This window comes from Triturus cristatus, chromosome 1_2 (assembly GCF_964204655.1).
Source record: "Triturus cristatus chromosome 1_2, aTriCri1.1, whole genome shotgun sequence".
In the NCBI taxonomy this organism is placed as follows: domain Eukaryota; kingdom Metazoa; phylum Chordata; class Amphibia; order Caudata; family Salamandridae; genus Triturus; species Triturus cristatus.
In genome coordinates this window covers 917,906,288-917,923,637 of record NC_140580.1, presented here as the reverse complement: position 1 = coordinate 917,923,637, position 17,350 = coordinate 917,906,288, and the positions used below count along the sequence as shown (strand labels likewise).

The 17,350-nt window shown below is 47.2% G+C and overlaps 1 protein-coding gene across 1 annotated transcript in view; it reads left to right on the top strand.

The window, feature by feature from the left end:
* The window catches only part of LOC146868321 (solute carrier family 2, facilitated glucose transporter member 5-like), a 140,675-nt gene that overhangs the window by 78,846 nt on the left and 44,479 nt on the right, over positions 1–17,350 (top strand). Inside the window, exons 7-8 of the mRNA XM_085609741.1 lie at positions 730–917; positions 2,576–2,686. Of these exons, the coding sequence (XP_085465867.1) occupies positions 730–917; positions 2,576–2,686 (299 nt within the window). The remainder of the gene's footprint in view (positions 1–729; positions 918–2,575; positions 2,687–17,350) is intronic.

Below are 17,350 nucleotides of genomic sequence, written 5' to 3'. Positions count from 1 at the left end.
CATCCAAACCAGAGACCTCAACCTCTCCTGAGTCAGGTATGAGTATCTCATCCGACCATGCCCCAAGCTCCCCGATACCAGATGTGAGTATCTCATCCAATCCAGAAGCCTCAAGCTCTCCTGAGCCAGATATAAGTATCTTGTCCATGCCCCAAGCTCTCTTATGCCAGGTGTGACTACCTCATCCAGTCCAGAGACCTCAAGCTCTCCTAAGCCAGGATGAGTTTGTTGTCTAGGTCTCCAGCTCTCGTATGCCAGGTGTGAATATCCTATCAAGGAATCAAGCCACCACATACAAACAGTGAGCAACTCATACAGCTTTGGGCTTCCTTTGCATTTGAAAACATGAGCAAATGAGCATGAGCAATTTGAAATCTTTGAGACTGGAGTGTTGAAAATCTTTCTGCCACAGACTTGAGAGGCCCTTGATCTGAACTACTATTTTAGATGTTAATGGTGTTATACAGAGTATAAACAGGTTCCCTTGTAACCAAATCAGAGCACTTTTAATGATACTCGTCATGCCTTCTTTTAATGGTACACATGGATGTGCGGGGCTTGTACAATGAAATTATTATGTCTGGTGCCTCAAGGGTAATGTGAGTGCAGAGGCACTTCCAAAGGCTTCCACATATTCCATTTTCTTGAATTAGTCAATGATTTCTCTGCCTGATAGCTATAACGAGGTGTTTTCTGATGATTTCCCTTTATCCCTACCATGGGGTGCAGCGCTGAAGCGGTTGCGTGGTTGCGAAAATGTAGACAATGAGATCCGGGAGATGTACCTGGAGGATGAGTCTGAGAAGGCAGAGGGGCATCTGTCCGTGCTCAACCTGTGCAGTTTCCGTGCCCTGCGCTGGCAGCTCATCTCCATCGTCATCATGAACATGGGCCAACAGTTGTCTGGGATCAACGCTGTAAGTGACACCAAGCATACTCTTAAATCCTAACCCTCATCCCCAAAGGAAAGACCATTACACATCCTATGGCTGAATCAGGAGCTTCAAATACTAAACCTCTACCCATAAGGCAAGATCCTAAATTCCTAACCACCAATCCCCCACCAAAGACAACACTACAATCCCTTTATGGAAGGCCAGGTCCTAAAGTCCTAACCCTCCACCTCAGAGGCAAGATACTGGCACCATCATATCGAGGATTTGGCCTTCAAACCCTAACCCTTCACTCCAGATACAAGACCATGGCACCTTCACAGCAAATATCAGGATGTTAGAATCCTAATCTTTCCCCTACAATCAAGGATATAGGACTAAGAACTGTCCCTTGCCTTCTCTCATGTGCTACAGCTCACATCTGGTCCAACACTGCTTCCTCACCTTTGTCCATTACTTTCTACATTTCAAATACTCCTTCGCTGGAATTCTGAGGCTCTCATTAGATCAAATACAGAGTGATCATCCACAGAAGAGAGATCTCAACAGCTAAAAAAGAGTACCTAATCCCCTCAAAACAGACTTCCTCCCTCACCCACAAACAGATCATTCAATTTTTTCTCTCTAGAGTGCTGTGGGCCATAAAACAGCTTTGGATTCCATAAAGGAGCATAAGATAGCTTTTCTACAAATAAGAATGATTGCATTGTGATAGTAGTAGAGGGGTGTGTCTGGGAATTTTCTTGTGGAGAGAATGGTAGAAGTGGAGGGGTGATTTCTGGAAAGTATCCCAGGACTGAGTAAGCAGGTAAGTAGATACGTGGAAGGCTGAGCCTGCAGAATATCCAACAACGTTGAGGGAGTGCTAAAAGTGAGGGGTGTAAATAGTGAGTCTGATGTTTTTACTCAAAGGTGGTACTAGCAGGACTGAACAGGTGCGAATGGCAAATCTCTGGCTGTGAAGAGCGAGTGCCAGAAGTGGAGGGGTATAGACAGTGATCTAAATTTTCTGAGAAGGGAGTGCCAGAAGTGGAGAGGAGTACCATGCAAGTCTTGGCTGTGAAGAGCAAGTGCCAGGAGAGGAGGGGTGTACCCAGCGAGTGTCATTGTTCTGGAAATAGAGTGCCAGAAGTGGAGGGGTGTGCATGGTGAATCTGAAAGTTCTGAGAAGAGAGTGCCAGAAGTGGAGTACTGAACCCGATGAGTCTCATTGTTCTGAGAAGAGAGTGCCAGAAGTGGAGGGGTTACACTGTGATTCTCACTATTCTGAGAAGAGAGTGCTAGACTTGGACAGGGTACAGAGTGAGTGTCATTGTTCTGATAAGAGAGTACCAGAAGTGGGAAAGTGTACCGTGCGAGTGTCATTGTTCTGTGAAGAAAGTGTCAGAAGTGGAAGAGTGTACCCGGGTGAGTGTCCTTGTACTGAGAAGACAGTGCCATAAGTGGAGGGAGTACTCATAGATTCTCATTGTTCTGAGAAGAGAGTGCTAGAAGTGTGGGGGCAACAACGATCCTTGGTTTAAAGGAGTGAGTGGTACAGCCAGGTGTTTGTGCTTAGGCAGTCTTCTACCGGTGATGAAGGAGTGTGAGATTGGCAGAGGTGGCTGGTGTTCTTGCGGATTGTCTCAGACTACTTCCCAATTCCCCACCTGTAGACACACTGCATCTCTGTTTTCTTCCAGATTTACTACTATGCAGACAATATCTACAGGAAAGCTGGTGTCGAAGAGAACAACATTCAGTATGTGACTGTCGGAACCGGCTCTGTCAATGTGCTCATGACCATCGCTGCGGTAAGTGCCTCAATCGTACGGTGCTGTAAGTTGAGCAGAACCGGTGCACTACACCAGCCAATCCTAGCCCATGTGTAGAAGTGTGTGTTTGTATGTGTGTAAGTCTGCCTGTGTGTGCTCACGCCGGGGTCTGTGTGCCTATGTACTGTAGGAAAGTAGGATCTGCTTCTATGGTTACCCCCACTTTTTGCCTGGTGCTAAGCTGTTATTGACTAGTCTGACTGGGATCCTGCTAATCAGGACCCCAGTCTGTCTGCTTTCTCTCTAAATTGTTATGTTCAGTACTTGGGTACACCCCAGATTGGATACTGGGGTATCTTTATAAGTCCCTAGTATATGATACTCAGGTACCCAGGGCATAAGTACCCCAGAGGTCCACCTTGGGCAGAAGCATGCATTATGCCACGCATGGGAGACCATTCAAAATGGAACTACAGGCCTGCCATTGCAGCCTGTGTAAGCTGTTGCTAGTACAACTTACTAAACATATAGGTTTCCTATATCAAGGGCCACTGCACTTAAAACCTATAAGTCATATACTATATAGAGGCGCACCGCATAATTACGCGATGACCATCTCGAAACTGGCTGCAACGAATCCTATCATGTTTGGTATGAAACATGTTGAAATCATAACCCCACACCGTAAACGGTGTGGGAGGTATGATTCCAAGCACTGAAAGAGCCCTCCATTAGGCTCTCAGTGTTCCCAGTGCCAACCTTCTAGACCTGGATAGCACAAAATGGTTGATGCTGACCGAGACACATTTCTGCCTTCCTGCTGCTGAGCCAGGCTGGAGAAGGGGCAGGCAGAACAATAGGCACCCTGTCACAGGGAGGTGTGACCAACTCCCAGACAGTGTAGTGTATTGGGACCGGGTGGGTGCGCTTGCCAGGGCCACTAAGTCTGCATGAGAGGCACATTTGGTGTCCCCGTGCATAGTCTGGTTCAAACCAGTCCTGAGAGCTGTTGGCTCCTGCTCTGGTGCGAAACTGGACAAAGGACATGGGAGTAACCTCCCCCCTGTCCAGACCCTCCCCTGGGAGGGTCGCCTGATTCGTCCCAACCCTTTCTTTAGGGTACTTAAGGGTTTACCTGGGTGTAGGTCCCTAGATTCGTCCTGGACAAGTTTAAGATCAGACACCACTTCTTCTTCTACCGTCTGGGCACTCTGGACTTCGCTGGACTTTGTTTGGGCTAGACTTTGTCTCCCTTTCAGTCTGCTACATCATCTGTGCCTGTGCATCATACAGGAACCTTCCAAGGCCTGTGGGCAGCAAAGACACCTGAAGGAATCTCTCTTGAAGTGAAGGAGTCACTTCCCTGCATTGGCAGGCACCGCAACTAAGTTAATAACTCAAACAAAAACAATGCTCTACCTATTCATATACAAGTGGATCAAATAAATCTCACTAATAATTCACCCATAATTGGTTGTCAACAGCCACACCATTGGGAAGAGAGCACACAAACAAATTTAGATTGTGATTAAAGATAATGTTTTTCTCTTTATTCTTTTTTGTTTGATAATTTTGTTGATAAATCTACAAAAAACACATGTGCTCAGAATAAGCAAAAAGACAGATTTTCTGGAAGGATATATACAAAAAATCAAAATGGGCCCCCATGGGGGGGTTTGGAGGAGTGTATAAACAATTAGATAACAGTCATTCTCATCAAACAACCCATACAGTCATACACAGTCAACCAGAACATAAAACGTACATTTGCTCTACTTTAAAATGTTTGTAAATATACAGAGGAACAATCTTGAAGTGTCTAAACTGTTAGACACCACTAAATCGTGTAGAGGGATACGCCAGATTGAACACAAGGACACGCCGACGCGCGTTTCGGTGCAATCACCCAATCATCAGGGTGCCACCTTCTTCAGGGCGTTTTCTATAATCACAGGGGGCCTGCAGATAGGTAAGATTTAAAGATGTAAATATCATATTTGGAGATAACAAGATTAATGATCAATTATTCACATTACATACAACAATGATAAGATAAAGCACTAAGTTGACTGGTCTTCTGATCCTGAGCTCCTCTGGACTCCATAAGGTGCTGAACCTTACAAGTGGTGGTTTTCCACAGCTCTCGAGGCCTGCCCTGCCCTCTCACTAAGTTTGAGGCCAGTATCCCTTGTGGGGGCTGCAATAACCAAACCCCTGTGCATCTCATCAACTTGCAGTTGCACAGGCTTGTCTACTTCCTTCCAAGAAGTAGCCCCCACCTCAAGCAACTCCAGTGACCAAAGTCTTCATCCATATCATATTGTTTGCACCGTGGCCTGCATCTTTTGGTGAACTGCTCGAGGTCCTTTCGCAACTCCAGTGCCTCCGGCCTGTGGGTCCATTTGAGGGTCACCTTTGTTTCTTTTGGGGTCCCCTGATTGCTCAGCGCATGCCCTGACTCCCCTGCTTGTGGTGAGTCCACTGGACCTTGCAGGTCCCGACGTTGCTCCTTCGTCAACTCCTGCGTTGCTTGCATTTGTCAAGGCTTGTTGGTGCTCCTGCCGGACACCGACCCTTCAGCACTCGACATCCTTTGTGAGTCAGCCTGTGCACAGCTCCTGGTGTTCCTCAGCGTTGCCTGGTCCTCACAGCTGCAGAGTCAAGGTCATTATCATCTCTCCTGCAACACCCGACATCGGAGGGCATTCATCTTCCATGTCTCCTGGTCACCTATTAGTGGCATAGATTCTGTCCCATCTGCTTGCAGGTACCTCTGATCTAGAATCCACCTTTGGATTCCACCGGACACTTTCTCCTTCGTCAGCAGCGGCACTTTCCTGAAGCCTTGCATTGGGTTTGACGGCGGTTTCCGACACCACTTCACACTTATGCATCTGGCTCCCCTGGTGAAGGTAACGTGGTTACTAGGGTATCCACGTGTGGGGTGGCTCTCCAACCTTCTGTCTTCCAGTGGGTTCTTTCAGGGTCCACTGGGAAGGGTCCTTAATCTTTAAAAATCCAACTTTGACTTACACGTAGACTTGTAGAGAGCACTCAGTCGTGTGCCCACACTGCAAACGCTCTCTTTCTTAGTACATGGTTTGGTCCCCCCGGGGTCCACTGTGTATTTCGTGCTATTTACGGTACTTATATGCAAAGTATTGTGCGATTTGTGTTTATCTCCGTATAGGAAATATCTAAGCGTATTAGAGAGTATTATATAATAAATACATATTTGTTTAAATACCTTGTGTGGTTCTTTTTCACTTAAGTTATACTATAAGGTTGCATTCTGGTAAAACAAGCTGCTTTACACTCCTTTTGAACCAAGCCTGAAGGCTTCTCTCCACAAAATAAAAAGGCTATACACAACCCTGACACACTTGTGTACACAGCATGGTGCAAAAGTATATCGTTGTTACTGTGTGCCAGATCAATAGCCCTGTTGTTGCTGTGTTCCAGATCAATAGCCCTGTCATAGACCAACAAACCCCATAGAAATACTTGCATAAACAAACCACACACAAGAGCGCACAACATTGTATCATAGTTACCTAACAGGATTGTGATGTATATAACAAGTGCCGTGTTTGGCTAAGCAATAGACAACTAACAAATACAATTAAAACAAGCAGTTGCAAAGCCAACAGGTCTCGTCTTTTGAGTTTTTGTTGACGCTATAAAGCATCGCTGATGCTTTACAGCATGGCTAAAGAAAACAAGCATTGGCAATACCAATAGGTCAAGCATTTGTACGAGATAGAGTTGTTGGTGTTGTAAATGGCAATATCTTTTACCCATGCATTTTGGTTTCGAGTGGAGTGGATGTATGTGGTGTGTAGTGGAATTATGTGAGTTGTATTGGAATTGGTAGTTGTGGAATTGTGTTTGGTGGAATTGTGTGGTATGGAGTGGATTTGTGTAGGGGAATTTCGTGACATGAGGGATATATAGGGGTGACAGTTGTACAGAATAGATATTAGGATGTGCAGAAACCAATATATACTGATGTGAAGATATGGTGACGTGAAGATGCACCTTTATTAAGGTATGCCGATGTCAAGATAGGCTGACGTCAAAATAAGCCGATGTTAAGAAATGGTGTTATCAAGATATGTCCACTTCAACAGACAGCAACATCAGAATATGCTGATGTCAAATCCTGAAAAGGTTGTAGTGCTGGCTCTCGAATGCACTGAACACAACTGGACGTCTGTGCGTGTGTACGTGTGTGCTTGTGTATGAGTGTGTTTAGTTACATTGTTATGTGTATTTAAATGTATATTATGTAGCAAATATAGTGCACACATGTTATCTATTTTTAATACCCATTAGGTATATCTCTATATTTGCATGTTATTCACCTGTATGGGTTATAGATGGACGGATGGAGGTGGGTGCCAGAAAGACAGTGGGTGGGTAAATGGATGGATAGATGTAGATGGTTGTTGGTTGTTGGAAGGACAGTGCATGGGTGGACCAATGGAGGGAGTTGCGTGTTTGAAGGATAGTGGGAGGGTGGATGGACAGACGTATGGAGGTATGTGTTGGAAAGATAATGAATGTAAAGATAGGCAGAAGTGGGTGTTGGAAGGATAGAGGGAGGGTGGATGGATGAGTGGGCGACTGGATGGATAACAAAGGCTGCAAATTGTAACATAAAGCGGGCATGTGTGCATGTGTCTTAATATATACATACTTGGGAAAGTGATAGCTAATTTGACACTTCTTTGTTGCACGTCACAGCAGGTACTGCTTCTTTTTGAGATACACGTGCTGAGCAAACTGAGATAGCCACCGCTGATGCCCTCGCTACCAACAATCTGCGTAGAGTACGTTGGGACAGGGTAGCAATTGATACTGGAGCACTGGAGGAGATCAGCATAAAAGTTTCTTGTGCCCTGAAAGGCCTGCGCTCTCTTCCATCCCAAGTAGTTGTCAATAGGGAGATTACTAAAATTCATGAGGTCCTATTTTTGGGCCTAAAAAACTACTTCTCTAAATCCACTAAAGTAAATAAACTAACCCAACCTAAGCGCAATCATTGGTATAATAAATCGTGCCGTGAGACCTATGGTGAATTGAAATCTGCTATTAAAACAAAGATCGTGAGTGATATCCAAATAGCTAGGCGCAATTACTTTAAAGCCAAAACCCTGGCCAAACATTCTTGGGATAATAATCATTGGCTAGAGCTTTTGGCAGCCAGTAAACTTAAAAATTTGACCAAGTTCTGGCACATTGTAAAGTGGGGCAACTCACCAGATGCTCAGATTCCGATCAACCATGTTCCTCCTGAACTATGGGTGGAGCATTTTGAATCCTAGTTTTCAGGCTCTAATCTGATTGACGAAAATATTCCCTTTAATTTCTGTGATTTTACCAACACACAGAATCTCATATATGATTGTAGAGAGGTCGAAGCAGCATTAGTCCAGATACCCTGTGGAAAGGCTCCAGGTATGGATTGTGTCCCGGCGGACCTTTTTAAATATGACCGAGGAAACTGGGTACCATATATTGCATTCCTGGCTACTGCCATAGCCAAGGAGGCTGCCATCCCCGAATCCTGAAAGGGGGCAGAGATACTGCCTATATTTAAGAAGGGCGACCGCTCTTGTCCAGGGAATTATTGCCCGATCAGCCTGATCGACTCGATCCAAAAAATCATTGCTAGGATGGTTTTAGCAAAAATTCAGATCTGGATCGAGCAGGAGGAAATCTTATCGCCCGTACAGGCTGGGTTTAGATCCTGTATCAGTACCATCGATCAGGTTTTTAGGTTTCAATTGATCGTGTGGAAAACGGTCTGCTTTTGTTGATCTTAGGTCAGCTTTTGACCTAGTTCCTAGGTCTAAATTATGGGGGGTTCTAGGTAGGTTAGGGATGCCCCCAGATCTCCTGAACATCGTGATTAGGCTGCACGATGCAAACTTTGCTCGGGTAAGATGGGGGAATCAAGGACAGGTCACAGATAGATTTGCAGTAACACGGGGTGTTAGGCAAGGGTGCGTCTTAGCGCCTACCCTGTTTTTGTTATTCATAAACAGGGTTGTGCAGTATTTTTCAAATATATCAACAGACGCCCCTTCCCTAGGTGGTACTAAGTTTCCGCTACTTATGTTTGCGGATGACACCCTTTTATTATCGCAGACACAGAAGGGGTTACAGGCGGCCTTGGATAAGTTTGATGACTTTTGTCTTGATCACGATTTACAAGTTAACGTTTCAAAAACAAAGCTCATGGTTTTTAAGAAGGGAGGACGTATGGCAGGCAATGTTATGATGAACAATGAGAAGCTGGAACAAACTAATGTTATGACTTATTTGGGGATTGTCCTTGAAAGTAAACTGAGTTGGAAGCCCCAAATCGATATTTTATCACTTAAGTTTGCCCAGCTTTCCGGGTGCTTGGTAAAAGAACTGAGATTGTCCGTGACTAAAAGGATAGGTCCAGCAATGAAGATCTATAACTCCAGGATTAGTTTGGCGATCCTTTATGGCGCAGAACTCTGGGGGTTTGCGGACCTTTCTCCTTTGGTCAAAGTCCAAAATAAATTCTTGAAGAATCTTATTGGCCTTCCTAGTTCAAGCCCTGTGAAACCATTACTATTGGATCTTGGATGTTATTCAATAGAAGATATCGCCCGGTTTAAACCAGTGGCGTTATGGAGGAGAATTTGGACCACCCCGGAACTAGCTCTTTATGCCAAGGCCACCCAGGATGTCCGTTCTATTTTGGGCTCTGGTAACCTAGCATGGTTTAAGCAAGTTAGATCACTCCTGGAGTCCATGGGCCTGGGCATTTTGTGGTCCGACCCCGCTAATAACCCTTTCCCCTCTAAAAAACTTTTTAAAAGTTTATATTGGTCCCATATTCAGCAGAAACACTTTAGTCAAATCTCGGCTACCTCTTTGACCGGCATGTTCCTGGTGTACAAAAGCGACCCTATATTAGAAGAATATTGGGATATCATCTGCAAGCACAGTGACAGGAAACTTTATCATCAGCTAAGGGTCGGCTCCCTACCCATTAGATAATTTACTAAAAACTGGAAGGGGGAGGAGTCCGACTCCTGTCATTGGTGTATTGCTCGTAGAGAAACAGTTGGACATATATTCTTCGAATGCCCAGCTTACGCCGCTCCTCGGGCAAAATGGCTTAAACCCATTTGTCGTAATATGGGCATCAGAGTGGGGTCAGTGGCATTAAGAATACTAAGATATGACACGAGTGAACCTATTGTAATTGCTGTGGTCAAATTTCTAGGCTGGGCCTGGATTATTAGAGCAAGGCAAAAAAGTTAACCATGTACTGTGTTTCATTTTTAACCAGTTTTTTTATTACCATTGTATCGATTTTAATTCTTATTTATTACTGTGTAGTTTTATTGTTTGTTTTTAATGGGGAAGTACCTTTTAACACATTCAAATTTTTGTCTAATGTCTTTTATGATGAATTCAATCGAAATAAAGACTTATTGACTTGATTGACTTGATACACGTGCTATTTTGAGTTATTGCACCTGCTTCTTGAGCTTTGATGTGTGTGTTGGCAGGATAAATAGGCATATTTATACATTTTATTTTTGTGCTGCAGGAAACTCAGTGATGGCTGGGAGGTGGTGGGGGGATGGTACTGCGAGCCAAAGTAAAAGAAACCAGGACTATAGCATTCTAATGCTATGTCAACTATGGAAATGTATGTGGTGTGCAGTAGAAGTATGTGGGTTGGATTGGAATTGTTAGTTGTGGAATTGTGTTACTCAGTTGTGTGGTGTGGAATAGATTTGTGTAGTGGAATTATGTGGTATGGTGTGCAGTGGAATTATGTGGATAGTAAATATGTGGCATTTTTATTTATTTATTTATTTAAGAAGCTTATAAAGCGCGCAGCTACCCCCGTCGGGGGTGTCCCGGCGCTGAGAGAGCAAGAATATCACCAGAGGAGGCATCCCGGGTCCTACCCTCCAGCCCAGTGTAGCAGAAGCTCTCCTACTCAAGGTTGGGTGAACAGCCAAGTTTTTAATTTGCGTCTGAAGATCTGCTCAGACTCGATAAACCTAAGGTCCAGAGGGAGGTCGTTCCAGAATTTAGCCGCCGTCACACCGAACGTTCTGCCACCGCTCCGGGCTAGCCTGAATCTGGGAACAACCAGTAAACGTAGATTATTGGACCTTAGGTTTCTATCAGACTTCGATAGTTTGAGTCTTTGGCTCAAGTAGGATGGGCCAGTTCCGTGAATGGCTCGAAAGGCAAGGGTAAGGATTTTAAACTGAACTCTACGAGCGATAGGGAGCCAGTGTAAATCTTTCCGATAAGCTTTGACTGAGTTGCGGGCAGGGATGTTTCCAATAAGCCTGGCAGCCGCATTGTAGGAAGGTGGATATCTGACTATGGTTACCCCCAAATTTTTGCCTAGTGTCTAGCTGGTTTTTCGACTTAGTTGGCCTGAGATCCTGCCATTCAGGCTCTCAGGCTATCTGCTCTCTCTGTAAAATGGACTCCATGTACCCTAGGTACATACCCAATTGGTTGGATCACCCTGTCAGCCCCTGTACCAGTGTACACTAGGTACCCAGGGCATTGGTGTATCCAAGGCCTGCCAGGGGCTGAAGCATGTATTATGCCACCCCAGGCTTGGCCTAACAATCTGACACAACTGGCTGATCACTCAGCTGGGGTAAGTTGGTGTAATCACCTCTTACTTAGGTGTAGTATACCTATACCTAAACTTAAATGGGACACCTGGTAACCTATAAGTCACTGCTATGGCAGGCCTTAACAATCCTGAAGGCAGAGTGCTTGGTTCCATGTGAGATGGTGCTCTGGCATGAGCTGAGCCTGTCTGCAGTGGTCGGAACAACTTCCTTCTACTGTTTCCAGATATCGTCATACCATATACTCTTAAGTGCATTATGAACCTCGCGGTTAAATGCTATCTTTGGTTTGGCTTTATCAAAACATGTCGAGTAAGGTGTCATACGAATTGGAATACTAACCCCTCGCCAATTCTGGCGACGGGGTTAGCATTCCACCCTTCTAGAGGGACACGACATGTACAGTGCCTGAAACCCGGGTAAAATCAGACATAGCCTCAGCTCCACAAAATGGATGCTGCCACCACAGACACAAGTCTGCCCTCCTGCTGCTGGGAGTCCTTCCAGCTTGGGAGGTGTGGACAAAGGGTTTCCTGCCAGGGGAGGTGCGTGCACCACCCCAGACAGGATTTTGTGTATTGGTCAGGTAGGGCTTGAAAGAAACCAGACATGCCTGTGGCTCACAAGGAGCCTCGATGCATATGCCAGTTCAAACCGGTCCTGGGGCACACCAGTCCCGGGCCTGGGGCGAGCTGGACAAAGGATTGGGGGTGTAACCACCCCCCTTCCTGGTCCCACCCATAGGGAGGGACCTAGCAGGTAGTCCGGCCCCTAGAATCCGAATAAAGGTAGGAGCTGTGTCCTAAGACTTCAGACATCCTGGAATCAACTTGAAACTAAGAAGAAGACGGGAACTGCGACGCTCTGCCGCACAGAGGACTGAAGCCAATCTCCCCTGTGGTCAGGGAGTGACCACCTTGCTAACGCAAGCACCATCCAGCGAATCACCGTCTGCTTTGCCGCCGCCTCCCGCCGGAGCCCGAGCCCAGAGACTGACAAGACCTGGACCTCCAGACCTCTCACCGCCCGATCCACAGTCCCTGCAAAGAGGAGACCCGTGGAGGCACCGAGACACGTGGAGCCAGCCATCTTGAAACGACTACGACAAGCTGACCAGTGCAACAACCGAGGCTCCCTCCAAGTTGTGCTTTGGGTCCTGAGAAGCCCAACCCTCGAGCAGCATCTGCACCAAAGGTGAGCCCTCCAGCATCTCCACGATCTGCGTGGGGCCCTTCTGCATTTTGCCACTCGACGCGCCTAACCGGTTGCTGGCCCGCTGGCTAGTGGCCATCTTGGCGACGAAATCTACGACAAACACCGCTGGTCTGGTTGCTCCAGACTGGCCCTTGCTCCCCTCCAAAGGAGCAATCCCTCTGACCTTGCTGGTCAGAACCAACAGCTGATTTCCGAATCCTTCTACAATTGCTTTTGCCAAGGCTTGTTTGCTTCGATCAAGTCGCCGACACCGCCGACAGCGAGAGCCTGCGTGGGACAGCTCGTGAGCCGACTCCTGGACGTCGTCGACCTTCAGGGACCACGTGGCTGCGGAGACAAGCTACCCCTCATCACCTGTTTGCACCCGACATCGCCTGGTACCCACCTGGTGCCACGCTGGTCACTGGCTAGTGACTGTGAACACTGTCCCCTCTGCTTACAGGTCTTCAACATCTCCGATCCACTCTTGGATCCACTGCATCTCTTCCCGACCGACCGCCTGCAGCACTTTTGTCTACAGGCCCCACGGAACAGATAGAAGAAACCCGACGCACTTTGAGGCCTATGCACCCGCTTCCTGTGGGTGAGGTAAAGCTGGTACTCCGGTGCCCATGTGTAGTAATACATCTCTAGTGCCTGTGTTCCAAATCTTAAGTTCCTAGGTCATCCGGAAGATTCCTTTTGCAGTAACTTTGTACTTTTTACGCACCCATTGAAACCTATGGGAGCACGCGTGTGACTATTTGCTCTGCACACGCCACCCGTGGACCTCCTGGTCACTAACTGACGTTAGCTCCTCGTAGGCCCAGCGATTCTAGAGGCCCTAGGCCTTTTCCCTTTTCTGTTCGTGGTACTTATACCACTATTTTAGTATATGGTTCGAGTGGCCCCCAGGGCCTATCCATATAAAGTGCAACTTCTGTGTATTCTGTGATAATCTTGTTTGACGATTTGTGCTCCTGTGCTCATAAAGAGACTAGGGGTTACTTTGAGAAATAAATACATATATATTTTGAATATATATCTGTGTGGTGTCCTTTCATTGGTATAAAAGGGGGTTACTATTGGTAAAACAGCTTGCTTAACACGCATCACGAGTTTAGCCTCAAAGACTGCTTAGCCTACGCTACCACTAGGGCAGCTAGTCCAAAAAGGTTGACTTACAACCACACCATAAGGGTTGCTTGGCATGGTACAAGGTGGTCACTAGAACTAGTGAACAGCATATACCAGGCCAACTTCTCACATTGGTGAGCAGCGGTTGGATTTGAGCTTGCTGTGTTTTACCATTGTAATCTCTTGGTTACCAATTGAAAGATCACATAGGTACCGGTAGGTACATATAAAACAAGATTAGATATACATAAGTTCTACTGAACTTAGTTGTTGTAGAGCAAAGGGAGTAGCACACCCTGACTACAACTACTAGATAGGTTTAGTAGGTAAACCCAAGTGTAGGTAGATTGCAACACATCCACCCACACTTAAGAGCAATGGCCGGGGCAGAGGGGTCCACTGTACCCATCTCTGTCGAGAGTGACCCCCAGAGGGCACCAACCAGCTTTGCTACCCTTAACCAGAATGAGCTCAGGCATTTGGCAACTCTTAGAGGCCTTAAACAGCCCAAGAACCCTACCTCTGCTGAGCTCAGAGAACTCTTACAAAATGATGAGAATCAGAGAGAACTCAGGAAAGCTTCCCAGTTAGCCCCCTTAGGGTCAGGAACAGGAGGCCCCCCTTCTGAAGATGCCACAGAGGTACCCCCTTTCAATAGTCACCCCTTAGATGGGATGCCTACCACAGAGGAAGAAAGTGATGGGGATACAGATGTGAGTGGGGATGAAGGGAGAACTAGCCCAGTGCCAAGTGTTATACTTGGCCCAGCTAAACTAAGGCTATTGGGGACTGACAGTGGGTTCACCCCATTGGATCTCCCCAGTGGACTTAACACAGGGCTTGGAAGGCAAAGGAATCGCTCAGGTGACTCCAATGCTTCCCATGGCTCTAGAGGCTCTCAAGGTCACTCCAGAAGGAGACTGACCACCCCTCAGAGGAGGGAACATGAGGCCAGAATGCAGGAAGCCCAGCTGAGGATCAGGAAGCAGGAGCTAGAAGTAGCCCTGATGGAAGAAAAACTGAGCAAGGCTAGGCAGCATAGAGAGAGTGGGTCTATACCCACTGGTGGCAGCAATGTCCCTAGGGACAAAGATAGGGTCTTTGACAATAGGAACCTGTCCAAGATTGTGCCCCCCTACAAAAGTGGGGATGACATCCACAAATGGATGACTGCTCTTGAGAGAGCCTGCAAAGTGCAGCAGGTTCCTGAAGACCAGTGGGCAGCAATCTTATGGCTCTCCTTTGAGGGGAGAGGCAGAGATAGACTCCTCACTGTTAGAGAAGAGGATGTCAGAAATTACAGAGTCCTGAAGAGTGTCCTAGTTGATGGGTTAGGCTTAACCACTGAACAGTACAGGTTAATGTTCAGAGACACCCAGAAGACACAGACTCAGGACTGGTCTGAATATGTGGAATGTGCCACTAAGGCTTTGGAGGGTTGGTTGCTGGGAAGTAAGGTGTCTGATTATACAGGATTGTACAATTTGATGATGAGAGAGCAGATTTTAAGTAATTGTCAAAACCAGCTTCTCCATCAACACCTGGTAGACTCAGATTTGACCTCTCCCCAAGAATTGGGAAAGAGGGCAGATAAATGGGTCAGGACCAGGATCAGGCCTAAAAACCAGGGTGGTGACCAAAAGAAAGATACCACCAAGCCTCAAGAGAAGGGTGGGGATAAAGAAAAAGAGAAACCTTCCTCAGGGCCCCAAAACTCCACACAGGGTGGTGGGTCCCAAGCTCCCTCCTCTACCACAGCTAAAAAGCCCTACTGCCATGAGTGTAAAACTCCTGGGCATTGGAAAACTGACAGCGGTTGCCCAAGGGCTAAAAACAAAACTGTTCCTCCAATTACTCCTGTCACACCACCTATTACTATCAGCAGTAATCCCCCAGGTGGTGGGAGTGCCCCCAGAAATCTGGGTGGGTTTACTTGGGGAACACAGGGGGACCCTGGCTTAGCCAATTCCCCTACAGCAACCACTCTTGTCTGTGATGGTGGCATGGGGTTTGCCAACTTCACTGCCTGTCCCAACACTTTGGGTAGGTACAGACAGGAGCCCTACATCAATGGTACAAAAGCTGAGGCCTACAGAGACACTGGGGCTAGCATCACAATGGTGGCCCATTGGCTAGTTCCCTCTGAGCAGCTTTTGCCCGGTTTCTCCTACCAGGTGACTAACATTGATGGCAAACAGAACAGTCATCCCATGGCAGAGGTATGTCTCAGCTGGGGAGGGGTCACTGGCCCTAAAAGGGTAGCAGTGTCCCCAACCTTGCCTGTAGACTGCTTACTGGGGAATGACTTAGAACTCTCAGCTTGGGCTGGAGTTGAACAAGACACCCATTCTAAAATGGTAGGCCTTTCACAAAAGGGTAGGGGGGTTGTGCCATTCACAACCCCTGTCCAAATAGATTTCCTCCCTGAAAAGGTTGGAAGGGCAGTGGTAGCCACAGCCCAGGCACAGACAGACTTCCCTGTAGGGACTGGCAGAGCTGTGACAGTCACAGCTCAAACACAAACTGAGTGCCCCCCTGAAAAGGTTGGCAAGGCTGTAATGGTCTCAGCCTATACTCAGACTGACATAGGTGTAGTGAAGCCTGAAACAATGGATCACTCCACACAAACTGAGAGTAGTGGGGAGGAAGAAAAGTCTCCCTCTCCCCAGACATTAGGAAAAGGTCAGCCTCCTCAGGGATCTGACCTCACCCCTTGTGAAGGAACTGCCCCAGAGGTAGCCAGGCCTGGCCTGGCAGAGCCTCTGATGTCAGTGGCCCCTTCCAAGGTGGGATCCAGTCTGGTGCAGGTAGCCTGCCTCTCTCTACCCTGCCTCAGTCAGCCCAGGGCTGCAGAGGTCAGGGAGGCCAGTGGACCCCCAGAGGGCCCCTGTCCACAAGAACCCCCCCATCAAAAGAATGAGGATTGCCTGGCTAGTAGCCCTAGTCAGGTGATGGGTAAAAACATTCCTGAGGGATCTCCTTTACAGGTAGTTAGGGACCTCCCCCAGGGGGATTCTGTTGGGCACAGGCAAACATGGGACCTTAGGGCCCCAAACCTGACCTGTCCCTCCAGTAAGCCCACAAAAGGGACCCAGCCTCCAGCTTTAGGTAGCCAGAGGCTGACCCTGAGAGCACAGTGCAACTCAGTTAAAGAAAGAAAGGCATCCATGGTGGAGGATGATTGGAGGAAGCTGAGGCCTCACTTTGAGGACACTCACTTCAGTACTCCATCTCAACACCAGCCTTTTACTTTGCCAAGACACACCACAGGTAGAGATTCCCTATGGTGGAGACCCTCTGATACCCTTAGGGTGAGGGATTGCTTAGTGGACCATGAGACAGGGGGTAACCATGCCAGTGCTGGTTCCTCCTTATATGGCCACTTGGGCAATATAGGCTTACCTGGTCAAGGTCAGCCTTATCTCCCTTCGTTTGGGGGGGGGTTGTGTAGGAAGGTGGATATCTGACTATGGTTACCCCCAAATTTTTGCCTAGTGTCTAGCTGGTTTTTCGACTTAGTTGGCCTGAGATCCTGCCATTCAGGCTCTCAGGCTATCTGCTCTCTCTGTAAAATGGACTCCATGTACCCTAGGTACATACCCAATTGGTTGGATCACCCTGTCAGCCCCTGTACCAGTGTACACTAGGTACCCAGGGCATTGGTGTATCCAAGGCCTGCCAGGGGCTGAAGCATGTATTATGCCACCCCAGG